This window comes from Salmo salar, chromosome ssa03, assembly GCF_905237065.1.
Source record: "Salmo salar chromosome ssa03, Ssal_v3.1, whole genome shotgun sequence".
Lineage (NCBI taxonomy): Eukaryota > Metazoa > Chordata > Actinopteri > Salmoniformes > Salmonidae > Salmo > Salmo salar.
Window position 1 is genome coordinate 16,253,498 of NC_059444.1, and position 26,465 is coordinate 16,279,962.

General features: G+C 42.7%; 2 protein-coding genes across 4 annotated transcripts; one reads left to right on the forward strand and one right to left on the reverse strand.

Annotated features, from left to right (window-relative positions):
• Window positions 1-2,797: 2,797 nt before the first annotated feature.
• Window positions 2,798-10,851, reverse strand: LOC106599189 (glutamate-rich protein 6). Of its 3 annotated transcripts, none has more exons than XM_045714558.1 (12): window positions 10,792-10,837; window positions 10,485-10,577; window positions 10,175-10,236; window positions 9,954-10,082; window positions 9,517-9,603; window positions 8,475-8,626; window positions 8,075-8,142; window positions 7,602-7,768; window positions 5,251-5,333; window positions 5,002-5,154; window positions 4,682-4,904; window positions 2,798-3,339 (listed from the first exon to the last, which is right to left on the reverse strand). In XM_045714558.1, the coding sequence occupies exons 1-12, from the start codon at window positions 10,817-10,819 to the stop codon at window positions 3,073-3,075; spliced, it is 1,512 nt and encodes a 503-aa protein (XP_045570514.1). In that variant the 5' UTR covers window positions 10,820-10,837; the 3' UTR covers window positions 2,798-3,072. The 3 variants fall into 3 exon arrangements, with proteins under 3 accessions (XP_045570514.1, XP_045570513.1, XP_014045786.1); XM_045714557.1 differs by having other exon boundaries at window positions 2,799-3,339; window positions 8,475-8,644; window positions 10,485-10,602; window positions 10,792-10,851; XM_014190311.2 differs by having other exon boundaries at window positions 2,799-3,339; window positions 8,475-8,644; window positions 10,792-10,838.
• An 8,666-nt stretch (window positions 10,852-19,517) lies between these two features.
• Window positions 19,518-25,209, forward strand: LOC106599071 (zinc-alpha-2-glycoprotein). The gene is made up of 10 exons (XM_014190132.2): window positions 19,518-19,684; window positions 20,431-20,688; window positions 20,790-21,083; window positions 21,309-21,599; window positions 21,823-21,954; window positions 22,250-22,306; window positions 22,415-22,438; window positions 22,596-22,655; window positions 23,473-23,502; window positions 24,486-25,209. Exons 1-10 carry the CDS (start codon window positions 19,606-19,608, stop codon window positions 24,515-24,517), a joined length of 1,257 nt encoding a protein of 418 aa, XP_014045607.2. The 5' UTR covers window positions 19,518-19,605; the 3' UTR covers window positions 24,518-25,209.
• Window positions 25,210-26,465: the final 1,256 nt, after the last annotated feature.

Sequence of the window (26,465 nt, forward strand, 5' to 3'; positions counted from 1 at the left end):
CACCTGACTATATGCCTACAAAATCCCAGACTTTGTGCAAGTGTACCTAGAAAAATTGATGCTGTTTTGAAGGCAAAGGGTGGTCACACCAAATATGGATGAGATGTTCTTCTTCTGCTCGCTCACTTTGCATTTAGTTAATTGATAAATATAATATTTTAACATGTCCATTTTTGAAAGCATTGTTACTTTACAGCATTTTTTCACACCTGCCTAAACTTTTGCACAGTACTGTATATCAGCTCACGAAACATGGGACCAACACTTTACATGTTGCGTTTATATTTTTGTTCAGTGTACCACCATTTCTTGACATGCCACTTAGTAGCAGTATATTGCTGCCTAAAGAATATTGCAATCATAACCGTCTAAAATGCTACCTAGACTCGTAATGAGAAGCATGTCTACAAGAGCATATCTTCCAATTAGGTTAAATGATTAAGGGGTTTAGCAAGAGCTTAAGCAGAGTCTCATCTGGACTGGAACAGTTCTGGTTGAGTCTCTTAATGCAGAGACCCTCCCCTCTTGGATTACACTAGACTCTTTAATCCACAGTGAAAGACATAGTACAACCTACTAGCCCTGCTATCAGTGATACAACCACAGGAGGTTGGTGACACCTTAATTGGGAAGAACGGGCTTGCAGTAATGGCTGGAGCAGAATGGTATCAAATACATGAAACACATGGTTTGCATTTGTTTGATGGCATTCCATTTGCGCCGTTCCAGGCATTATTATGAGCCATCCTTCCCTCAGCAGCCTCCACTTTTACAACGATTGACACATGGCACAATTCAAGACTACTTTACTATTGACCCTGCTCATAGGTGTTTATCACAGGAAGCTGCTGAGGGGAGGACGGCTCATAACGATGGCTGTCATTACCACGAGCCAGTCCTCCCCAATTAAGGTTCCACCAACCTTCTGTGTTGTTTATTGTATGTTGCTACAAATAACATTATTTGATGTAGTACATTTGATACACACTGATGAATCTAGAAAAAAATTATTAAAATCATATAAAATAAATATCTATTGAAAGTCAGAAATTAATATTGAAATTAAGTTCAGTTATTGTGACACTATTGAGTAGTTTCACATAATTCATTTCATGTTTAAAATTAAATCAAGCTTCTCACAATTATGCATTGCAGAGGTCTCAAAAGTATCAGACACAACTGTAATAAAAAAAGTTAATATTACAGTCAATATTACATGGTAGGCACAGTCTTATGGCACTATGATGTCACAATGAGCTGAGTGTTCACTGCATGTGACATGATGCAAGTGGTGCTGTGTCAGGTCATAATGAGCTGATCATTTAATAAGGACAATGGGGGTGTTGTGTGATGTCATAATGGGATGGAAGTTTGTACAAGTACAGTGCCTTCAGAAAGTATTCACACCCTGGACTTTTTCCACGTTTGTGTTGTGTTACAGGCGGAATTTAAAATGGATTAACTTGAGATTTTGTGTCACCGGCCTACACACAATACCCCATAATGTCAAAGTGGAATTACGTATTTGATTTACATTTATCATTCATTAAAAATGAAAAGCTGAAATGTCTTGAGTCAATAAGTATTCAACCCCTTTGTTATGGCAAGCCTAAATAAGTTCAGGTGTGAAAATTTGCTCAACAAGTCACATAATAAGTTGCATGGACTCTGTGTGAAATAATAGTGTTTAACATGATTTTTGAATGACTACTTCTTCTCTAGACCCCGCACAGAATTATCTGTAAGGTCCCTCAGTCAAGCAGTCAATTTCAAACACAAATTCAACCACAAAAACCAGGGAGGTTTTACAATGCCTCACAAAGAAGGGCACCTATTGGTAGATACAAAATATTTTTAAAAAGCAGACAATGAATATCACTTTGAGCATGGTGAAAGTTATTAATTACACTTTGGATGGTATATCAATACACACAGTCACCACAAAAATACAGGTGTCCTTCCTAACTCAGTTGACGGAAAGGAAGGAAACTGCTCAGGGATTTCAGGATGAGGCCAATGGTGACTTTAAAACAGTTACAGAGTTGAAAGGCTGTGATAGGAGAAAACTGAGAATGGATCAACAACATTGAAGATATTCCACAACACTAACCTAAATGACAGAATGAAAAGGAAGCCTGTACCGATTACAAATATTCCAAAACATGCATCCTGTTTGCAATAAGGCACTAAAGTAAAACTGCTAAAATGTTGGCAAAGAAATTAACTTCATATCCTGAATACAAAGCATTATGTTTGGGGCAAATCCAACACAACACATCACTAAGTACCACTCTTCATATTTTCAAGCATGGTGGTGGCTGCATCATGTTATGAGTAAGCTTGTCATCGGCAAGGACTTGGGAGTTGTTTAGGGTAAAAAGAAACAAAATAGAGCTAAACACAGACAAAATCCTAGAGGAAAACCTGGTTCAGTCTGCCTCCCAACAGACACTGGGAGACAAATTTCAGCAGCACAATAACCTAAAACACAAGGCCAAATATACACTGGAGTTGCTTACCAAGATGACATTGAATGTTCCTGAGTGGCCTAGATACAGTTTTGACTTTAAATCAGCTTGAAAATCTATGGCAAGACATGAAAATGGCTGTACAGCAATGATCAACAACCAACTTGAGGTTGAAGAATTAAAAAATCAAGTAAATTGCAAATATTGTACAATCCAGGCGTGCAAAGATCTTAGAGACTTACCCAGAAAGACTCACAGCTGTAGTCACTGTCAAAGGTGATTCTAACCTGTATTGACTCAGGGGTTTGAATACTTATCTAATAATATCTTTTTTTATACAAATGTTAGATTTTTTCTTCCACTTTGAAAGAGTATTTTGTGAAATAGTTGACAATTTTTTTTTTTAACCCCACCGTGTAACACAACAAAATGTGGAAAAAGTCAAGAGGTGTGAAAACTTTCTGAAGGCACTGTAGGCTGTGATGTAAGTCAAATCCATATAATTAGGAATTCATTTAATAGGATCTCTATGGTCAAATCTGTGTGGTGTCATAATGAGCTGAAATCTTCAATGTTTCCACATAATGATGCTTTGGTATAGAGATCACAGGCAATCCTGGAGACACCTGTGGACAAAGGCCCTCTCACTCTCCTCAAGCTGAAGAGAGCAACTCAAGTCCAGTAACCTTTTGGCCAAAGAGAGGAGGCAGGGGGCTAGTCCAGCCCTCAGAGGCCTTGGGTTGGAGGGGCAGCGCAGGCAGTGGTGGAGATGCCTAATGACCTGATGGACCCTTATCCGTCCAGCCAACAGAATAAACTCCTCCTTGGATATGGATGGACCTGGAGCCCGAATCATCCCCCGAGCCACTGGCTGTTAAGAATAATAATTTGTAAAAAGGATTTTATAAGATTTCTAGTTGAATAATTGGGCAAAATGTTGATTTCCGCTTAAATAGACACTCACCTTTCTGGTGCAAACTAGTTATAAACTGCTGAGGTGTAGTCACAATTGAGGACACAAGCTCAAGTACAAAGTACAAATATTATGAAAAATCATATTTTTTTCCCTATTCAACAAAAGTGGGGCAATAGCACTTGAAATGACTGACATGCTTTTAAATATAGTAATAATCAAATTATAAATGATTTAAAATTTCACATAACTGTAAATTAAATATGGTCAGTACAATATTGGCACTATTTCATATAACCAAATACATTTTATAACTAACCCAAGATAAACCACAGTGGGAGAAAATTAATCATGCTGGGCTGAACAAGAAAGGAAGTGGGCAGAGCCAAGCATGATCTAGAGAGATCCCATTGGCGCATTCTAGCATGTATTTGCATATTTCCATTAGAGAACGCCTACTCTGAAGTGAGCTTGTGCAATAACGCAATTCGGCCTTGCACTCCTTAACACAATTCTTTTGAAACTTTGGCAAAGGGTAAAGTCTGCAAAACTGTTACTAACAGATTCTAGTTTTTGGAACAGAAAACTGAATTGAGATCAAAATTGTCATCAACGATAACAATTGCATAATGTTGGACAAAATCCATCTCGCTCCATCCCACTGCCGGCCACTGGACTTCCTCTCATCACCATATTTGGTGGTGAGTGGAAATTCCAACCGGATGCTTCAGACTTTTACATTCATTGAAAAATCTGGCTGTTTGTTGACTCATTACAACTTCAGCTTTAAGGACTCAGTGATTTCCTCCATCTGTGACTAAGAGAAAGTGATCTTAGTTCAATTCTAATAAATTATTTCGTATTTTTTCGTGTTGAGAGGTAAATCTGGCAGAAAATATCACAGCGAGATGAAACTAGTATTGTTGCATCCACTATATTCCACAGTTTCATACACTCCATTGCAAGCCCAGCTGTGAGTTTCACAGACACAGGAAATCGTTCCTTTGTCTCGAAAGGCCAGAAAATGCCTATGCAAATGTCGGGCCTGAAACCTGACGGGCCTGAAACCTGACATTTCAAGTCAGCCCCGGTGGAGAGGAGAGCAGAGAGGTGGGGCATTCTTGCACTATAAGACACGGGACCCTACAACGTTCACAGGGCATTTTGTACACAAAAATGTCAGTCAGAACCGGTCCAGAACCGCTCAAAGTCCCCCAAATACATCTAAGAGGATATGTGTTGGTGTGGACAGGTGTATATGAATGAGTACATTTGTCAGTGTGAGTTGACGTATGCTTACCTGCAAACAGGCCCCCACACTGAACTTGGCCTGTTGGCCAGCAGAAAGGAAGGACACAAACATGTTTTCCTGTCCCAGGACCCTCACCCCCAGGCTGCGGTTTAAAGACAGGAAGACCGGCCGCAGGGGGGTGGGCGTCTGGCTGTGGCCTCTCCAACTCCACCTTCTGATCCTGGCCCCCGCATCATTCAGACACTGACCTCCTGACGCGTCCAAGCTCAGCCTGGGACAGACACTGACGTTACAGACAAGACATTTCCCTGAATAAGTACACATTTTTTATTACAAATTACTAATCACAAAGAGTGTCCCCGTCTTACCAGACATTACCGTTGCCATGGTAACATGTGGCCCTGCCATCAGATTGGAACAGGGCCCTGATTGGCTGCCCAAGGGAGTGGTCATCGTGTACAATGCATACCCTTTCTCTTCCATCAGAGATTATGACCAGGGCCAAGAAGCCAGAGGGATAGCTGTTTGGCATTATGATAAGGATGGACGATACAAAATTACATGATCATATAGTTACAATCTCCAACAATGAGTTTACTTATGTTGTGAAAGGATACAAAACCTGGGCAGAACCATCTGGGAAGACTGTGAGAAACTTGCTCCCACAGGCATAATACTTCTCCAGAAATTGTGCCCCATCCTGCCAACGCAATCCATATACAAAACGCATTGATCAGTTAAAATAACCTGTATTCATAAGTATTTTCAGGTGTGACCACCAGTGGCATGTAGTCATTGATGCCAAGGGAAGCAAGTCTTCCCAAAATATTTAACCATAATTGATCATAATTTTCAGTCAATTCGCAAGTGGCTGAATCTCACCAGAGAAATCATCAGTGAAGGAAACAGCGGCCCCTCTGTCTTAGTATGGGTAACCATGTATCTGATACTGTCTGGACCTAAAGAGTGTAACATGTTGCCACTGTAACATTTGATTTATTGATGCCAACAAGCATTTGGCCTCCCTCGATAAAAAAAAACATGAAATAATTAGCTAATAAGCATTGAGCTGAGCTCAACTGTGGGCTGTCCTGGTGTAACAAAACGCCCGCAAGGGAGGCCAGTTTGGATTTGGCTTCAGACCAATCAAATCACTTCCTTTGCAATATGTAATTTTCAGAAAAAAGTGTCTGTTTCTGGTCTGCTAGTGTTGACGTCCTGCAGTAGGTAGCTTGCTAAATCAGCTCTTTCCTAAGCCATGGATGGAGATGGGGATTTGGATTTGTGGTTTATGACTTAATTCTGTGTACAGGGCAATGATTTTGACGGTGATTCTGATCTAACCATAAATGAATATGTTGTGCCTCTGGACTGAGACTATTGAAGCTCAATATGTAGCCTAGTAGGCTCACTTTAACTAGCTACCTAGCTAACTTAGTGGTTCATTGTTGCCCATGCAAGGCAGTCAGGCTAGCAAGCATTTTAGCTAGGTAGCCTAAAACTAAACGTATGTATGACAGAGCCATAGACCGTTTTGACAACATGAAAGAGAGGAGGATCATGGTATTGGCATTCAACTAGTCTACGAGTTGGGTGAGTCAACATGTTTTGTTTCACTTGCGCGAGCGTGCACACACACACAGAGAAATCAGTACAATGGACAGCCAGATGATATTTAGAAACATTGATTGGACTAAACTGTTTTTGGTATCTTAATTTAATTTTTTTTGTATGTATTATTAAACAAACCATATATAGCCTTGTTGATTTGATGGCCTTTAAATGTTTAAGTTGAAAGGGTGCTGGAATAACGGAGGCAGTGTCTGTTGTCTTTGTACTGACTTGCGGTAACTCCGTGGTTTTAAATCAGTAGTTGTTTAGTAAACTGTCAAACATTAACTTGCTTGACCATGCTTCAGGTGATAACTGTTTGTATGTGTTAGGGTTCGTTCCTGTTTCCTTGTCAATCATTGGTTCATTGGTGAAATTAGCATTATCACAATATCTTTAATTAAATCATTCAAAAACTTTTAATGCAATTGCAGACAGAAGTTGACAATCAGGAACATAGCACGCATGTTTCCGAGTAAGTTCTGCATCAAAGAAAAGGTCCCATGTTTTTTTTATCAAACCCGAAGTCCAGCCTTTAGTGATGTCACTTCCTACGCCATTACCTTTTACTCCTGAGACCAAAACCATGCCTACAAAGCTATATAAACAAGGCTTTTAGTGTTATCTAACAGCTTAGCAGTAAATATCCACTCCCCAAAGTTGATTTATTGAGGAATGTCTGACTAGTCTTATCTCCTACACTCCCCTGCAGAGTTCTGTCTCAGTCACACATTTCTCAGAGGGGTCTCTTTATAAGAGAGAGAGAGAGAACTAGAAAACAACTGTGGAACAATTCTAAACCTTTATAATGATATATATATATTGTTAATCTGTAGTCTAGGACCATATAAATGTAAGGAGAAAGGGGTCTTATAACCCCTCCCCTTCTATTAATACAACATAAGCATAATCAATTATTCTAATATATCAAACATTTGTACAGCCCCAATCATGACCCCTAGGTGAACTTCTAACATATGCATCATTTGCTTTGTGGACTTCACCGGACAGACGTTGCTCTCTGGTTTTGTGATGAAACAAACGTATGTGTAGTTGCATTTATTACGTCGCTGGGTGACTTGTCTTTTTGTTGTCACGGCCTTATTGTATATCGCGGTGGCGTATGAACGAAAGGGTTATAGAGCAAACACAATTATCACAACAGAGGTTGTAATATGGCTTTTTTACTGGCTTGGCTTCCTCAGGGATTTTACCCACGCACCTCTACTGGTGACCACATGATGGCACTGTCCTCATGCAAACCTGTACACTAGAATCTCTGCACTTGTCTTGCTGCCTCATCCATCATGTTGTTATGTTCAAAGTAAATGCAATAAAGGTTAAAAGTAATTTGTACCTGATGCGGAGAAATGCCAAACTCAAATGACTCATGGTCATAAAGGGGGTCTCTATTTTCTTTTTCCAGGTCCTCCTCAATCCCAGGATGTTGTGTAACAGTCCACTGTCCCTCTTTGGCTATACAGGTGGACAGCTGGTAGCTGATGGTCCTAGAGAAGGGTGTGTCTATGAAACAGGACAGCAGGTCAATGCCATTAAAACTCCATCAGTTCAAAGTTAATGGAAATATATGGCTTTTAAAATATATATAAAATTCAAAAGGCACTCGCACATCTGAGCAATCTTATTGCAGGTGCATGGCAACAGTTGAAACAGGATGAAGGAAAAAGGAAACCGTAGCTCCTTCCTTTTTCCTTCATTTTAAAATATATATAAAATGAACATCCTGAATGAACTTAAAGTGATTAATTGACCATTTCCACAGAAAACAGACATATTTAAATGTGTGTTTATAAACTGTTGTGTACTCACAGGCATCTGCAGATCGGAGGGTTGACTGTGTGTCCTGGTAGAGTCGCTCTCGCTCTCGCTCCTGCTTTCTGAGTAGGAAGAGGTGGAGTTTGCTAGTGATGTGCTGGATTTCCGTCCTAAATTCAAACTCCACCCATCCGGCACACAAGGCAAGCTCAATCAAGCACACCTGATTATGCTTATGGGATTGCAGACTATTCTTCCCAATCCCAACGCATGGAGAACCATAGAGTCATACACTAAGAAACTAATAGCAGATGCAGATGATCCATTAGTAAGGATAACCAATGATCCAATCATGTTCAGGCAGCAAGCTGCCTTAGTGTCACCCGTTTCCTAGACAGAGAATCAGACGCACATTTGTCCCTTATTTTGACCTTTCATCCATGACCCCTCATACCTGTGCTCCTCTCTGTCCTGGGCCTGGGCCTGCAGCTCCTCCTCCTCTCTGGTTGGTTGATTGTTAGGTGGGAGTGTTGCGTCATCCTCCTGATCAGGTCTCTGCAGGGCAAGCCACCTTTCATGGGCCAGCATGTCACACAGCTGCTGGTACTGGGCACAGCAGAAGATCTGTGTGTGTGTGAGGGCATGTGCATGAGATAGGTCATGAAAGAGAGAAATAGAGTAGGGTAGGGTGTGTGTGTGTGTGCATGCATACAGAGTGTGGGGAGGGGCAAATGGAGTGTGGGGAGGGGCATATGGAGTGTGGGGAGGGGCAAATGGAGTGTGGGGAGGGGCAAATGGAGTGTGGGGAGGGGCATATGGAGTGTGGGGAGGGGCAAATGGAGTGTGGGCAAATGTGGGGAGGGGCAAATGGAGTGTGGGGAGGGGCAAATGGAGTGTGGGGAGGGGCAAATGGAGTGTGGGGAGGGGCAAATGGAGTGTGGGGAGGGGCAAACGGAGTGTGGGGAGGGGCAAATGGAGTGGCAAATGGAGTGTGGGGAGGGGCAAATGGAGTGTGGGGAGGGGCAAATGGAGTGTGGGGAGGGGCAAATGGAGTGTGGGGAGGGGCAAATGGAGTGTGGGGAGGGGCATAATGGAGTGTGGGGAGGGGCATACAGAGTGTGGGGAGGGGCATACAGAGTGTGGGGAGGGGCATACAGAGTGTGGGGAGGGGCATACGGAGTGTGGGGAGGGGCAAATGGAGTGTGGGGAGGGGCAAATGGAGTGTGGGGAGGGGCAAATGGAGTGTGGGGAGGGGCAAATGGAGTGTGGGGAGGGGCAAATGGAGTGTGGGGAGGGACATATGGAGTGTGGGGAGGGGCAAATGGAGTGTGGGGAGGGACATATGGAGTGTGGGGAGGGGCAAATGGAGTGTGGGGAGGGGCATATCATAAAAATCATGTCATGCTTTGTTCCACACTCTAATATTCCCCATCCCCTATTTAGGTGATGCTTGTTGCAGGGCGTTTCATTTTACCGTCCATGACATTCAGCCTTACCTCAGGGTCCTCTGCAAATGTTGGTCCAAGTGGAGGCCTTGCTTTCTCTCCACAGTACTCACACATCACTGGAGAGTCCCTGAGAGGCTGGGGCAGGACAACAGGGGGGTGTGATCAAAGATGATCACACAATGGATCACTTACAATAATACAGAGTTATACACTGTCTCCAAAAATGTCTCAGTTGTGCTATTCACAATTTCTATGACATACTGCATATGGGTTGCACATTATATTCATAACAACACAATGCCAGTTGTATCCCTGAGTGGAAAACATCTCCTGAGATAGAGGAGCTGGGTGTGAGGGGTGATACTTTGTGACCTCTCATATTCTGATCATTAGTACCTGGCTGACACATGGAACTAAGAAAGTGGACTATGAAGAGATTATGGAGACTAGGGTGTGGTAGCGGACAGGTGGGTAAGGTGTTGTACCTCTGGGAGGATGTTCCTTGGGTTTGGTGCTTGGTCCTGGGACTCCCTCTTATATCTCAGAACTCCCAGAAAACCAGAAGTGGGAGTTGGTGGACAATCTAAAGATTGTACATATTCATCTTGCAGCCCCTACAGAGAAAACACATAGGGAGAGAACATAAGTAGTCAGGGAGAGAAGGAGAAAAAAACAAGACCTGTTTTAAATTGTACATTTCTCTTACATGGTCATCCATGAGCAAAACAACTTCATTGGGTTCCTGCTCTAACCTAGAAGACTCATCATCTGAAAAATAGACAAATAGGCAACATAACCAATTCAGTATGACATGAGACAGCGTTCATACACAGTGTAAATATGTTGCCATTTATTTCTTTCTTTTTTACAAATTGTGAGTGATGTCTTCTTGCGACTTTGGTTTCAATTAGTGACATTGATCTCATGCATCCTGCTATAATCTCACCCACTCAATTGATCAAAGTTAAAACTAAGCCCAGAAACTATACATCGAAGGATATCAAAAACTGTTCCACCTGTCTCTGTGTCTCGCACTTGCTCCTCTCCCTCACTGGGCAGAGTAGTGACATCACCATCACCGTCCATATGCCAGCCTTGACTTTGGGCACCTGCAAATTCAGCCTCCATTATTTCCTTTTCAGAAAAAGACAGAGGTCACAGAGGTAGACATTTACACACACACACACACACACACACACACACACACACACACACACACACACACACACACACACACACACACACACACACACACACACACACACACACACACACACACACACACACAGTCATGTATATGCCTAAACAAATTCATACACTCACCGCAGTGTTGTGCTTGTTCAGACAGCATGTAGCTCAACTTGCTGATGTTGTCAGTAACCGTGGAGATGAAATGGTTGCGTGGGGCTTTCTGGACCTAATATCTAACCATATTGCCTGACATTACACATTCCAAAATAAGAGACAGCAATAGCATGCTTAGTCCTAGCAGGTGGGTGGGTAAAAGTTAGGTGTATTATTGTTGTAATGTAATTTATGCAAGTTAAATCATGAAGGCTGGTTTGAATGCTCGTTTAGCTTCATCAAGCAGCATAACATAATTCACTCTTTCCTATTATACAGGACATAGTGAGAATGAATAGAAAGGTATCATCAGCATAGCATCTCGTCCGTCTCCTCTTCCTGTTAGCCATGTGTGCACGCTTGCTGTTTAACCTATGGGCTCATTTTTGCAATGATCACTTTCTTCTCTCTCAACCAATGGGTATAAACCTTGGGATGTGTTTATATGTCAACTTACCCATGTTCTCTCACTTGCTGTGACAACCATCCACTTCTCCACCACCATCAGCTATACTACCCTTAAGGTCCGTCATCGAAACGTCTTTCCCTCTGGCGGGGGGTTTTATGCCAGCTGCCCAGCAAAATGCTAACTGTCATTAGCATCTGACGAGGCCATACCCCAAACTCTTTAATATAATTCCATATCGCATTCTGTCTCTGTTATTCATTCCGTTAAACCTGTACTTGATTTAATTGTGATTTATTGGGTCTGTATAGCACCTTCACAAACTAACATTATTTTGCTGGGTTGGCCCTGTCCGGGGGTACCGTCAGACGGGGCGGTGTCACAGTGTCCCCCAACCCACCCGTCTCAGCCTCCAGTATCTATGCTGCAATAGTCTATGTGCCGGGGGGCTACGGTCAGTCTGTTATATCGCTTGTATTTCTCCTGTCTTATCTGGTGTCCTGTGTGGATTTAAGTGTGCTCCCTCTAATTCTCTCCCTCTCTGAGAACCTGAGCCCTAGGATCATGCCTCAGGACTACCTGGCCTGATGACTCCTGGCTGTCCCTGTCCCCAGTCCACCTGGTCGTGCTGCTGCTGCAGTTTCAACTGTTCTGCCTGTGGCTATGGAACTCTAACCTGTTCACCGGACATGCTACCTTGTCCTGGACCTGCTGTTTTCGACTCTCTCTCTACCGCACCTGCTGTGTCGAACTCTGAATACTCGGCTATGAAAAACCAACTGACATTGGTACTGACCTGTGGCAACCACTGATCATTTTTTTACCCTGCTGGTCATCTATGAACGTTTGAACATTTGAAGAACAATCTGGCCTTAATGGCCATGTACTCTTATAATCTCTACCCGACACAGCCAGAAGAGGACTGGCCACCCCTCAGAGCCTGGTTCCTCTCTAGGTTTCTTCCTAGGTTCCTGTCTTTCTAGGGAGTTTTAGTCCTAGCCACCATGCTTCTACATCTGCATTGCTTGCTGTTTGGGGTTTTAGGCAGGGTTTCTGTATAGCACTTTGTGACATCTGCTGATGTAAAAAGGGCTTTATAAATACATTTGTTTGATTAATTGATTTGTGGGAAAAGTAGCCTTCCTGCATGTAGCTTCAGGTGTAGAAACATATCATCAAAACTAGTGAGGCTACATTTAAATTGTTTTCATAGTAGGCTTACCAAGTTTAGTGTCATACTTTGTGTCCAATTACCTGGTTGACTGTCGCACAGTTTTGACTAGATGGTATACAGCAGTGGTAGGTTACCCTGTTCCTGGAGTGCTGCAGGTACAGGATTTTGTTCCAACTTGGCACAACGCCTGATCAACTGAGCTAATTGATCAGTTCATTGATTGCCTAAATTCAACACACCTGATCTTCCAGATCGGTTAAATCAAAAACATGAAGTGCCTGTGGCACTCCAGGACCAGGGTTGCCTACTCCTGGTCTAAAACTACGGGCAGAATTTACTTTTCATAGCAGGTTAGGAGAATTAGGTTAAGGTCAGGAAAAGGGTTGGGGTTAGCTAAAACGTAAAAATTCTCCCTGACGTGGCTTGAACATGCAACTTTTTTAAAACCATAGTGTATACCATCTAGCCACAACCCGCACCCTGTCACACACGAATTAATTTCAGTGTAATTGCACGCGATTTAGATAACGCGTTATCCACGCATGCCAGCTGTGCCAAGGCAATTCATTAAGAAAACAGGTGAGAATGATTGTCCCAGCGGAATTCAATTAGCCAGAGAATGACTACACTATGTCAACTACAGAGTCCACCACAACCACTGAGACTATCCCTCCCACTGCTGACGCAACGACCATGAAACCCCAGGGGTGCGTTCAGTTTGCTTGAACGTTTGCTACGTTGCGGAACGGTTTGTACTGAACGACATGTTTCTCCCAAACTTTCTTGTATGTTCTTGAACAGACTGAAGTAAGTAGGTTTGCTCCATTCTGTAGGTGTGCCAGGGTGTGGCTTGAAGCAATGAGTGACATATTTAAAGGGCAGGGGTGCACAAACCACAACCCAGATTAAGGTTCTGGTTCAGGAAAAAGATAGCGAAAGTGGATGCTGAGATTGAATCAAGCAGTATGTCGAGCAAAGTTGGTGCAGATGAATGTTCTGAATGAACAGCAGTAGGTGTCAAATGGTGAAGTATGCGCTGGGAAAAGTGAAATCTGTCAGAGTGACAGAGTGGTCTTATTTTGATTCATTGTATTTCTGAAGAACAGATGAAGATTGCAGTGAGTCTTAAAAGAATCTGGACAACAGGAGTTTTGTGTTTTGAACTTGGGAGTAGAGCACCCATCGAAGGAGTCATCTCAGGGGTGACAATGGATGTTCAGGTTGAATAGCTGAAGAGAATTCCTGGTGTGGTTAGTGCCCAGCATCTGACCCGTTGGGTGAATGGATGAATGAAGCTTGGTTGTGTAAGATATGCCGTAAGAGCTTTCGTCCCCAAACCATTGCACTGTAAGAATTGTAAAGGATTTGGCCATGTTTCAAGTGTGTGTAGACGGACAGAGTATATTGAAGAACGATGTGTAGAAGGACGACTGTGTTGCAATTGTGGTGGGGATTATGTTCCCGAGTTCCTGGAGTGCCCTTTAAGGGTGAAGGGGATTGAGGTGGCAAATGTTAGTGGTCAATCAAATCTTTTATGCGGAAGCAAAAACAATTATTGAGAAAACAAGTGATTCTAGTGAAGATATGGTTGTAGTCGCACCAGAGTCTACAGTAAATGTTTGCTGCCAGTCAAAATATACCCTGTGTGTTAAAAATGTGGATTTTGTCACATTCATTGCCACAGTTATGAACTGTAGGGCACAAGTCTAAGTAACTGGACATTATTGTGGCTGCGGCAGAAAAGTTTTTGGCACTTAAGGATTTTACATCTGAAGACTTGCAAGGGGTACTGGCGCCGGAAGACCCGCCCTTCCAGGTTCACCTTGAGCCTGTGTAGTGATCAGATCTGTTTAATTTTTTTAACAGAAAAGTCGTTTGATTTAGTTTATTTCTTATGTTTTGCGGCTGGGGTTGTATTTTGTTAAATTTTGGGGAATCCTGTTTCCTGCCTTCACAGTAGGTGGCGGGATGCACATAAAATTATGCAATCGCCAATGTACCATTTAAAAAAAGAACCCACAACCCAACCCCGTTTTATTTCAACTAATCGTTCAGTACAGCACCGCTTCTGCTTAACTGAATGTTCAACTACGTTTTTTCATACATGACGCAGGCAAGGATCCAGTCTACCTACATGAGATCATGCATCCCTACTTCATGCACCAACATCTTCACCATCATTATCCTTGTCCATATCCTGCTCCAGCCCTGACCAACACTCTCTCTGAGACCACGATGCCAACTACAGAGACCACGATGCCAACTACAGAGACCACGATGCCAACTACAGAGACCACGATGCCAACTACAGAGACCACGATGCCAACTACAGAGACCACGATGCCAACTACAGAGACCACGATGCCAACTACAGAGTCTCTAACGATGCCCAAACCAACAACCATGAAGCCACAAGATCCTGTCTATCCCACGGTACTATCCACAGCCTCCATATTAATACCCTAGTCCAGTTTGCCACAATCATCCTCACTACCATTATCCCCAACTTCCCCCTGCCGCAGAGGTCCATTCTAAGATATACCATAATCCAGTTTTCCAGTATTTCTATGGTGCACTGGCAGATCAATTTAATGGTCCCTGTTCATACAATACCTCCAATGCCAAGAAAAGCTGAGGCTGAATGCAACTTGAGTTCAATATTTTTTGGGGCTCCTGTTTGTTTTGAGTAATTGGTCAAGACCGCGTGGGCTGAAAGTGTCACGTACGTCATAAGGAGTGGACCAAGGCGCAGCGTGTGTTGAGTTCCACATCTTTTATTTTCAGTGAAACTTTAAAAAAAAACAATAAAGCAACAACGAAACATGAAAGCAGTGGTGCAACATGCACAACACAAAAACAATATCCCACAAAACACAGGTGGGAAAAAGGCTACCTAAATATGATCCCCAATTAGAGGCTACGATTACCAGCTGCCTCTAATTGGGAACCATACAACTCACCAACATAGAAATACAATGACTAGAACACCCCCCTAGTCACGCTCTGACCTAAACACCATAGAGAACCAAGGGCTCTCTATGGTCAGGGCGTGACAGTACCCCCTCAAAGGTGCGGACTCTGGCCGCAAAACCTGAAAACAAATGGGGAGGGTAGGGGAGGTGCCTAGTGTTTGTGGCGGCTCCGGTGTGGGTTGTAGCCCCCGCCCAGACCCCGGATCCGGCCATGGCGCCGGGCTGAACACCGTGCCTGGACTGGGCATCGGCGCAGAGGAAGGCTCCAGCCTTGGAGCGGTACTGGATGCCGTGCCTGGACTGGGCACTGGCGTAGAGGAAGGCTCCAGCCATGGAGCTGGGTTTGCTGCCATGCCTGGACTGAGCACCGGCGCAGAAGAAGGCTCCGGCCTTGGAGCGGGACTGGACACCGTGCCTGGACTGAGCACCGGCGTAGAGGAGGGCTCCGACCATGGAGCGGGACTGGACACCGTGCCTGGACTGGGCACCGGCGCAGAAGAAGGCTCCGGCCATGGCACCGGCGCAGGAAGCTCCAGGCCGTGGACCGTCACTGGAAGCTCCGGACCGTGGACCGTCGCTGGAAGCTCCGGGCCGTGGACTGTCGCTGGAAGCTCTGGATTGTGAACTCTACAGCCTGGAGGTTCCGGGCTGGAGAGGTGCACTGGAGGCCTAGTGCGTGGAGCTGGCACAGGTGGTACCGGACTGGGGAGGCGCACTGGAGGCCTGGTGCTTGGAGCCGGCACAGGTGGCACCGGACTGGTTACACGCACTTCAGGGCGAGTGCGGGGAGCAGGCACAGGACGTACCGGACTGGGGACACGCACTTAAGGGCGAGTGCGGGGAGCAGGCACAGGACGTACCGGACTGGGGAGGCGCACTGGAGGCCTGGTGCGTGGAGCCGGCACAGGTGGTACCGGACTGGTGACACGCACTTCAGGGTGAGTGCGAGGAGCTGGCACAGGCCGTACCGGACTGGGGACACGCACTTAAGGGCGAGTGCGGGGAGCAGGCACAGGACGTACCGGACTGGGGACACGCACTTAAGGGCGAGTGCGGGGAGCAGGCACAGGACGTACCGGACTGGGGACACGCACTTAAGGGCGAGTGCGGGGAGCAGGCACAGGACGTACCGGACTGTGGAGGCGCACTAGAGGCCTGGTGCGTGGAGCCGGCACAGGTGGTACCGGACTGGTGACACGCACTTCCGGGAGGGTGCGGAGAGTTGGCCCATGATGCACCAGACTGCTGACAGGATCTTCAGGTCTAATGTTGTGCAGAACACACTTGACCAACATCTCTCTCATCTCTCTCTCTCCCAACTTCTCATTGCCTCCCTGACGGTCTCTGGCTCTTTAGGATGAGTGTAGGGATCTGGCACAGGACGTACCGGACTGGGGAGGCGCACTTGAGGCGAGATGCGTGAAGCCGGCACAGGTTTCACCAGACTGATGACACGCTCCTCCAAACTCCTAGCTAACCTCATTCTCCGGTATCCTTCCTCACACTGTTCCATCGACTCCCAGGCGGGCTCTGGCACTCCCCCCTGCTCAGTCGACCACCCCTCGTGCCCCCCCCAAAAAATCTTGGGGTTTCTGTGGCCGCGGTCCCCGGCGTCGTCGCTGTCCTTCCTGAGTCCTCTGCGACTCCCGCCAAGTAAGGGTCTCGCATCCACTCATGACCTCCTCCCATGTCCAAAACTCCTTTACCTCATGAACACGCTGCTTGGTCCTCTTTTGGTGGGGGTGGGATATTCTATCACGCACGTCATAAGAAGTGGACCAAGGCGCAGCGTGTGTTGAGTCCCACATCTTTTATTTTCAGTGAAACTTTAAAAAAAACTATAAACCAACAACGAAACGTGAAAGCAGTGGTGAAACATGCACAACACAAAAGCAATATCCCACAAAACACAGGTGGGAAAAAGGCTACCTAAATATGATCCCTAATTAGAGGCAACGATTACCAGCTGCCTCTAATTAGGAACCATACAACTCACCAACATAGAAATACAATGACTAGAACACCCCCCTAGTCACGCTCTGACCTATACACCATAGAGAACCAAGGGCTCTCTATGGTCAGGGCGTGACAGAAAGTCATGCACATGACAAGGACTTTTTTTATTCTCAGAAACTCATATAGGGCCAGAGGAATTCTGACAAAAGTAGTGTGGAAGAATGGAATGAAAAATAAGTGTTGATATTTGAAGAGGAGGAGAGTATGTTGGACAAGGATTTGTTTCTTCTTGGGATGTGATTATTATTATTTATATTTTGATGGGGATGTTAACTGGAGTCCCAGATGTATTTAGTGCCAGTTGTTTGACCCGCATTGTGAAAGGAAGAAAGTTTGTCGGTTCTATTGTTTTTTTTAATGATAAGCACTTTCCTACGCATGTGAAGTTGGGTTATATGAGGTGAGTAATACGCAGTGATGACTTTTGTCCCCAAACCATTACAGTGTCAAAATTGTAAAGGATTTGACAATGTTTTAAGTGTGTGCAGACGGGTGGAGTACACAGAAGATCAGAGTGAAGAACGGCCGTGTTGCAATTGTGGTGGGGATCATGACCCAGACTTTGTGTAGTGACTCATAAGGGTAAAGGAGTTTGAGGTGGCAAAAGTTAGGGCAGTCCATCAGATCTCCTACGCGTAGGCAATCAAAAGAATTGAGAGAGGAAGTGAAGTTGAAGAAATGGTAGTGGATGCACAAACGTCCAGAGTTAATAGGCCTATTTGTCATCCAAGAGATCCAGACATGCTGTATGCAAAGGAAGTGTATTTTGTGGCGTTCATTGCAACTGCAATAAACTGTACGTCTCAAGTAAAAAGAAAATCACAGAAATTGGACATCATTGTGGCTGTCGCAGGAACGTATCTGGGAATTCACAGCGGAAGATGTGCTGCCCTCCCGGGCTCCTGAGCCTGTGTAGCAAATGGGATCAGACATTGATTATTGATTTTAACAGATGAATCAAGAAGCATGTTGATGAGTGATTTGCGGGTAGTCAGTATGAGTATTCCAATATCGACATTTTGATATTTTGCGATCTTTTATTTTCATCCCACACAGTTGGTGGCTACAGTACATATTTTTTGAGTGTAGTTCGACATAAAACCCAAAGAATTATTCTCATCAGCAGTCTATGCTTTAGGCTGATAATTGGGTGCATTATCTACAAATATTTCACTTATTTATGGTCCTTTATCAACATTTATATGGGAATAATAGGCATTTTCTCAAAGAAAATGTAACCTAGTTCTAACAGCCATTTTCATGTGCTATATAAATAGATGTAAAAACGTAGCCTAAATGCTGAGGATATGGTTTTTGCAAGGACCAACATCTCTCTCGAAAAATTTGACAATCCCAAAATGCGCACGTTCATTCAACACGTGTAAAGAATTTAGGCTCAGTCTGGTAAAAAAACAACAGCTGAAAACATCTCCATAATAACGGACAAATCCACTGGCACACAATACCAATTTGTTCTTCATATTTTGTAGGAGAGCTGGGTGAAGACGTTAAAGTTGTTCTGGCTGGTACAGTGTATTTACAGGCAGTGAACTATTCAACAGTAGCAGAATATCTTTCCGAGTGCCTGAGCTTTTACATGCGCTTTTTGGAGGCTGAGAATCGTCTCTCCAAATACTACGGTCTTAAGAGTTGGATTAGTTGTTGGGTTGATATTTCTATAGCAAATTTACATTCTGAAAATAGTCTACATTACCTCTCTTCATTTACTGATGAAAATGTCCATCATACACATATGTTAAGAACAGACAACCAATATGTTGTGAAATGTTTTTTTGGGGGAAATGACATTGTCTCGTTATGTAGCCACAGGATGATACTGTTTCGCTATATCCTCCACAACCTTCTAATGTAGAAGCATTACTCTGAGACAGCGTAATGTTTTGTTTATGGCTTATGGCTGTCTTTCCATTTATAAAACAGAATCATTTAAAACCTTGCTTACATTTGTATATGATCATGCATCTCTCAGTTAAATTAGGCCCGCAACCCGCCAGTTGGGGAACCCTCGTCTAGACTGGCTATAAACTATTATAACGATATTCACCTACCAACAAGTGACTGTAATATTATTTGACAAGTAATTGGCTCAAACTCACAGGAAAAAAAAATATTTTGGGAGGGGCAATCATAATTGCAGTGAAGCTCCTAATCGCGAGGACGATGAATTAGTTCAATGCCAGAATCTACCATCTGTAGCCCACAAAATGACGAACCCTATCCGATATGCATTTATTGGACTGCTTCTTTGTTCGTTTATTTCGCAAAGTGATGTAGGACCTACAGGTAAATTAACATTTGAAAAAGCGTTTTTGAAAGTGAAAGCAAAAGTAATTGGGCTGTTCTGCTAGTCTATAACATTTTAACAAAACATTTTAAACGTATGTTCGTTGTATTATAGTTCAAATAAGGAATAGGGTACATAATATCTTAAACATAAAATTACATATTGAATAGATTCTATATACATGTACTCTACTAAAAAGCGAGAAAAATACTAGTTATGCATCTCATTCAGGCTATAAAACAATGGCAACTCAACTAATTTCAGTTTGAATGACAGATCAATAACACATATTTCTATATGAATTTTGTCGGGTTGCCCAAAAAGTTACATATTGTCGCTTTAAGCAAAACATCCATGCCCCTGTAAAAACGAAATGAAACTTACAAGCAAACCTACAAACTTCAATTAATTTTATTTCACACGTATACTCTCACCCTGACATTTATATCCACGCATTCCCGAAATGTTTAGGCCTATCTATTCAGAGAAGAAATCACTTCAATTTATTGTCCAGAGAATTAGAAGTGTGCATTTACTGTATGTCTTAGTCTTAAAACAGATTTTAAAAAGCATTGCTTTTATAGTCTTGCTTTCATAAATGTATTTCTGATATCCTGTTAATTAATGTAAATATTATTTAGGCCTACATGTAGCCTATTCTATCATTTTGTTGAAGACATAAAATATGCAGTTTAAGTTCATCAGAAGTTCTAACAGTTTTTCTCTTAACATCACCTGCTCACAGTCCAACATGTACTTGAGTACATGTACACACGCTTCAATTCCTCCCACTATGAAGTTGCTGGGTTGTTGGATGGAGAACTGGTGGACTTCTACAGCAGTGCCCTCAAGTCCCCTGTACCTAAAAAAAGCTGGAATGAAGAAAATACAAGCTTTGGATATAATGACTGGCAAAAAAGTCTTTCAGCTCGACAGGACGTTAATACCTATTTTTTATCCAGTGCTGTAGACCTGAAGAGGCACTTTGTAAAACATCCCTTAGGTGAGTTGCATTTATTATTTCATAGTTGACCATCTTTGCTTTGTCAGCGTTGTTTTAGTTCAGTATATGCGTGTTAATCCTTTTCATCTTTGTCGTATTAGGTGGTGATATTGTGCAGATGAAACTTGGTTGTGCTGTGGATATAACCATCACTGAAAGCAAAAAAACGGAGAAAGAAGTTGGCTTTGCTGAGTTTGCCTATGATGGGAACACAGTGCTGCGCCTCAGTGATAACTCAAGTATGTGGATTCCAAAAGATGAATATGCTCAGGATATTCACGATATTGTACACAAATGGAACACTCAAAGCATGAAAGACCACTTGACCAACTTTGTGAATGTGGACTGTCCAGTGGCACTTGATCGTTTCCGATTATTAGAGCGCACAAACTCATGTGAGTGTTACTATTGGTTGCACTGTGGTTTTACAAATGTCACATTTTATTAGCTGTTCCAGATCTTTCACAACAGTTTTACTGTCATGTAATCCCCATCTGTATGAAACACATTCTTATTGCTTCTCCCAAGTTCAATCAGTGTCTCTTATCACCTATTTGTCCAGGTCGCATATTTATGTTCTGGAAGTAACCATGTATTTCTATGTCTTTGCAATGTTGTAGCTGCTCCAAAGGTCTACACTGTCCCTAGTGGCTCTTTAAAACCTGGGTTGATCAACCTGACTTGTTTAATTACCGGATCCTATCCGAAGTCGTCACCCATTGAGATGAACCTGTTTAGGGACAACATCCTCCTCACAGAGATGGAGGGTGTCCATTCATCAGGAGTCAGACCTAACGAAGACCACACCTACCAGCTGAGGAAGACGGTGAGGCTGGACACCTCCGAGTCTGTCGTTTATCGATGTGATGTCAATCATAAAAGCTTCCCTAAACCGCGGAATTACACTTGGGGTAAAATTCTTTCTTCAATTCAATGACTTCAAAGCATGGACACATTGATGTTTGTGAACAATTAAAATGGTCTCTTTACGGTCAGAATTTGTAGATGCAGAATGTTTATATGTTGGAGAAATGAATGTGGACACCATTAAAAGATTAGTGCACTTCGTACACTTGTATAACAACTATGCAGAAACCAATGGAAAGGCTACTGTGTGTTCTTGTGTGCTTACAGAGGTGAAAAAACAAGAGGAGGGATCAAATCTTCTACCTTATATTGGAGGTGTAGTCATATTTGTATGCCTACTGGCTGGTGTACTGTTTTTCAAAAACAGATGGAGATTTGAGCCTAATAGATATTTGGCTGGTGAGTATAGTGTATTAAACCAAATTAATGTCAGCCCAACTTAAACAGAGACAAGGCTGCTCAACCGATGACTACAGTTCATTATATTAACCAAGTTACATCTCCAAAAAGGTACTAACCATGCTAGTTAATGACTTATTATCTTTATTTAGACTCATGTTTTGTTAGCAATCAAATGTGTTAAAACACTGGCTTGATCAGAGCAATACAGACTCTTCTCAATGTGGAACCAAACATTGTATGATACTGTACGTAGAACTTAGGTTCTAGACTAATGTGAAAGGATTTTTCCCAGCTCCTAATCCTGAAGAGAATGCTGCCCTGGGAGCTCAAGATGGAGGGAGTTTGATTGGTGAGTTTCATTCTTAGGATCGGTCTCTCTTATCCAGGCCTCTGTTTTTAGATTTGATGCTGATGATAATCATTGTGTTTTAATGTCTTCATGTATTGATTATTTTAGATCAAGGAGGTGATGCCACTTCTGGTAAGTATTCTGTAGTATTCTTACATGAGGTCAATTTGGAAACACTTAACAAGTGGTGAAAATTATGTATTTCCCTGACTATTTTCATTTTTTATTAGATGTGGGTATCTGAAAAAGAATAATGGCATAAAATGTTTTCTTTTCTTGGCTACTGTAGTCGATCTGTCCTCTGAGAGAGAAGTTCTTACAAATGCCCCCGATGCTGAAGATGAAAACGGTGAGATTGTAACCTTTCATTACGTGGCCAGAATCTAGCTGTCACAAATAGAGCTAGATAAAGCCAGAAGAATAATATACTTGTTGAAGCCATAAGTCATGTGTGTTTTCATGGCCATCACTCACTGTTCATTTTGTCAAGGTCCTGACGTATTCTGCTACAGGGCTTTTTGATGCATTGTCACGTTTGCGTCTAAACAAAAAAAAAATGGCTTTATTAACCACACCGCATACCACATACTGACCACACCGCAAAATAAATGTACAGACCTGTTATTACACTGCTCGCGCGCGTCAACAAGAATCTGCGTGGTTCTATTTGTGACGCTTGACACGCTGCAAGTCCCGCCTCTCCCATCTCCTCATTGGAGCATATAACCACGTGGGTGATTGAAAGATGAACTGAGGTCCACACTCCAGTCCAGTTGGTGGTGGTAATGCACCTTAAAAGTTGGTTGCCAACTGCCATATAAAGAAGAAGGAGGAGAGATTACTAGAAACGAACTCGGTTTACCCTTTTATCTGTGGATGACCTTGTGCATTTCAGGTAAAATAACAACCCAATGTTTATATCCCAGGACAAATTAGCTAGCAACAGCAAGCGGCTAGCTAAATTGCCATAAATGTTTCATGCTTTTCGACCTGTCCCCAAATTAATATAATTGGTTCAGAGTTTGTTTTGATATTTCAACCTGCGTGTCCTGATCGCGTTTGGTGTGGTTGGACAAAATCAACCTGCTCGCAATGGCGGTCTAGTCAACATGTTAAGCCCATGATTTTCCTTCAGTATTGATTTCTGCCTTTGCTTATCATTTTAGATGAAGCCTATGGAAGTCGTGGAAGCTCTGGTGAGTATTACAGCACTTGTAAGGTTTCCATCCACTGAATTATCTTCTACTTGAATAAAAAATATATGTGCATTTTACCAGCGGAGGTGTGTTTCCATCAAACTGTCTTGTTGCAGTTAAAAAGCACTGGGTAATGATGCAGTGCACATATAAAGAACTTTGCTTCATGTCTTTATGTCCCAAATAAGAAAACAAAGTTCAATGTGTTTCCATTGCATTTACAACTATACTGATGGTTTTGTCACAAATTGAGTTCTGATAAAGCAAACATGCCCAGTCTGGTCTTGGTGCATGCTCTCGAGACAACAGTTTGCAGAGAGGGTGGGCTACAATTCTGTTCTTTTGCCCAATTATGGGCAAAAGATCTGATCTGATTGGTCAAAAGTCCAAGTAGTGGCAATTTATCAGAATTGGGCCTGTGTGAACGCAGTCATGATGAGGTTATGGATAAGAGCAAGATCATTTTTATTTGTCAATTAGCAGTCAAGCACCGACTATCATCTCACCAGCATAGCCTACAAATAATAATCCTTGACATTTAACCTATTGAAAATTATTATCAAGCTCATCGCCGTGCACTTTCACCATCCTGTGAAGTTCATCATAATTAATTTCATCAGTAGCCTATTTAACCCTTCATGCTTGTCCAAGTCATAGTGGGAGGAGTACAACATAGCATCGCGTGACTGCAAATATACAGCGACAAAGTTTTGCTGTTTTCCATCACAGCTGTCTTGAATTTTTTATCTGACAGGTTCTTTGCTTGCATAAAAATGGTTGGATGGGAACATAGTGAGGCATAATTAAATACACCACATCTTTGCATGAAAAGTGTTTTCTGATGTAGATGTTTGTCCAATGCTGCCAATCATAATAGTTGAAAATATGAAATAATAAACAAACATTTTTTATTGACTGACAGCCCTAGTTCTTATATTAGTGCTATAGTAGTCCACTAACAAATCTTTCATCCATTCTCACAGATTCAGACCTGTCACAGATTCAAAGAACCTAATTGGAATTCAACACAGACCCAGCTGACGACTAGTACAGGGTCTTAAGTAGGTACTTTGAAACACTCTTATCCGATTGTCAATTTCCAAGCGTTTTACGTGCCAACTGAAGATAACCCAGAGCTTATGATTATGCATTACCTCTGCCTGGGATCAAGTTACCAGAGGTAACTGACTACAAGAGGAGCCGCTCAACGCTAACATGGACTGACACAATACAGTAAAGAATACTGAGGAAATGAAGGGCTTGTTAGAGACATTTCCATGTGTCCTGATCGTTGTCTGGCTGTTATCACAGAGCTCATTACTAAGATGGTGAGAGATATGTTATGGTGATAGATATTTTACTATGTATTTGTAATGTTTCTGTAAAGCAGGCTAGTTACGTCCCGTGTAGCTCAGTTGGTAGAGCATGGCACTTGCAACGCCAGTGTTGTGGGTTCTATTCCCACGGGGGACCATTACAAACAAAATATGAAAATGTATGCACTCATTTCTGTCAGCCACTCTTGTCTTAAAAATGTAAATGTACTCGGAATTACACGTCATGCTGTAATTGTCCTAAACTTCTTAGACTTGCGGACAGCTCAGGGACCAAGTATCAAAAATATAAGTTACAATTTTCTACTTTTTCATGTACTGTATATATTTTCTATGATCAATTTAAATAAATTCTGTATAGCTTTAAACTCCCGATCTTTGACACTATATCTTTGACCACCCAGAAGGGAACTATATGTTCAAAGAACTTTTCACGTAAATGAATACACACATTTATTTAACCCACCACCATCCAGGATAATAAAGATTTGTTCATACATTAAAGTTAATTCTCATTAAATGATTTCCCCCTTTTTAAAATGTCATAAGTCATCTAATTATCGGCTTACTGAGACATTGTTAAGGAAGAGTGTTTTGAATACTGATGTTAACCTTTCTGGTTATAACCTTTTTCGGCAAGACAGATCTTCCAAAGGTGGTGGAGTGGCAATCTTTACCAAGGAACACCTTCAGTGCTCGGTTGTCTCTACCAAGTCTGACCCCAAACAATTTGATTTGCTTGTTTTAAGCATTAAACTTTCAAATAGTTATTTGTTGACTGTTGCTGGGTTTTATCGTTCTCCATCAGCACCGACCTGTACCCTACCTGCCCTAAGCTCTCTCCTGGCCCCTTACATTAAGTCTGAATTTGTCCTGCTAGGTGACCTAAACTGGGACATGCTTAAACCACCTGACCATGTCCTAAAGCAATGGGACTCCCTAAATCTTGCTCAGATTATTACCAATCCCACAAGGTATGACTCCAAACACCCAGAAAAGGCTACTCTCCTCGATGTTATCCTCACAAATAATCTTGATAGGTATCAGTCTGGTGTTTTCTGTAATGACTTTAGTGATCACTGTTTTACAGCCTATGTTCATAATGGCTGCTCAGTGAAACAACCTGTCCTGATTTGTCATAGACGCTTGCTAAAAAACTAATGAGCAAGACTTCCTTCTTGAACTGGCCTCTATACGGAAGGCCAAAGTTAGTTACTTTAAGGAGCAGTTCTCTCTCTGTGGGTCTAACCCCAAGAAGTTCTGGAAAACGGTTAAAGACCTGGAGAATAAACCCTCCATACAGTTGCCCATGTCCCTTAATGTTGATGATGTGGTTATTACTGACAAGAAGCACATGGCTGAGCTCTTTAATCACCACTTCATTAAGTTAGGATTCCTATTTGACTCAGCCATGGCTCCTTGCCCGTCCAACATTTCCTCATCTCCCACCCCTTCTAATGCGACTATCCCCGACGCTTCTCCCTCTTTTTTCCCCTGCCCCGCTACAAGTTTCTCCCTGCAGGTAGTCACTGAGTCCGATGTGCTTAAGGAGCTCCTTAAACTTGACCCCAAAAAAACATCTGGGTCATATGGTTTAGGACCTTTCTTCTTTAAGGTTTCTGCCCTTAC

Bases quoted from the DNA above. Each gene is read 5' to 3' on its own strand.
- LOC106599071 (XM_014190132.2), top strand. From the start codon at position 19,606: ATGACGAACCCTATCCGATATGCATTTATTGGACTGCTTCTTTGTTCG. The intron at 22,307-22,414 runs GTGAGTTTCATT...TGATTATTTTAG, and splicing joins AGATGGAGGGAGTTTGATTG to ATCAAGGAGGTGATGCCACT. The intron at 22,656-23,472 runs GTGAGATTGTAA...TTATCATTTTAG, and splicing joins CGATGCTGAAGATGAAAACG to ATGAAGCCTATGGAAGTCGT.
- LOC106599189 (XM_014190311.2), bottom strand. From the start codon at position 10,819: ATGCTGTCTGAACAAGCACAACACTGCG. The intron at 8,143-8,474 runs GTATGAGGGGTC...CTTCCTACTCAG, and splicing joins CAGGACAGAGAGGAGCACAG to AAAGCAGGAGCGAGAGCGAG. The intron at 5,334-7,601 runs GTACAAATTACT...TTGCGTTGGCAG, and splicing joins TTGGCATTTCTCCGCATCAG to GATGGGGCACAATTTCTGGA.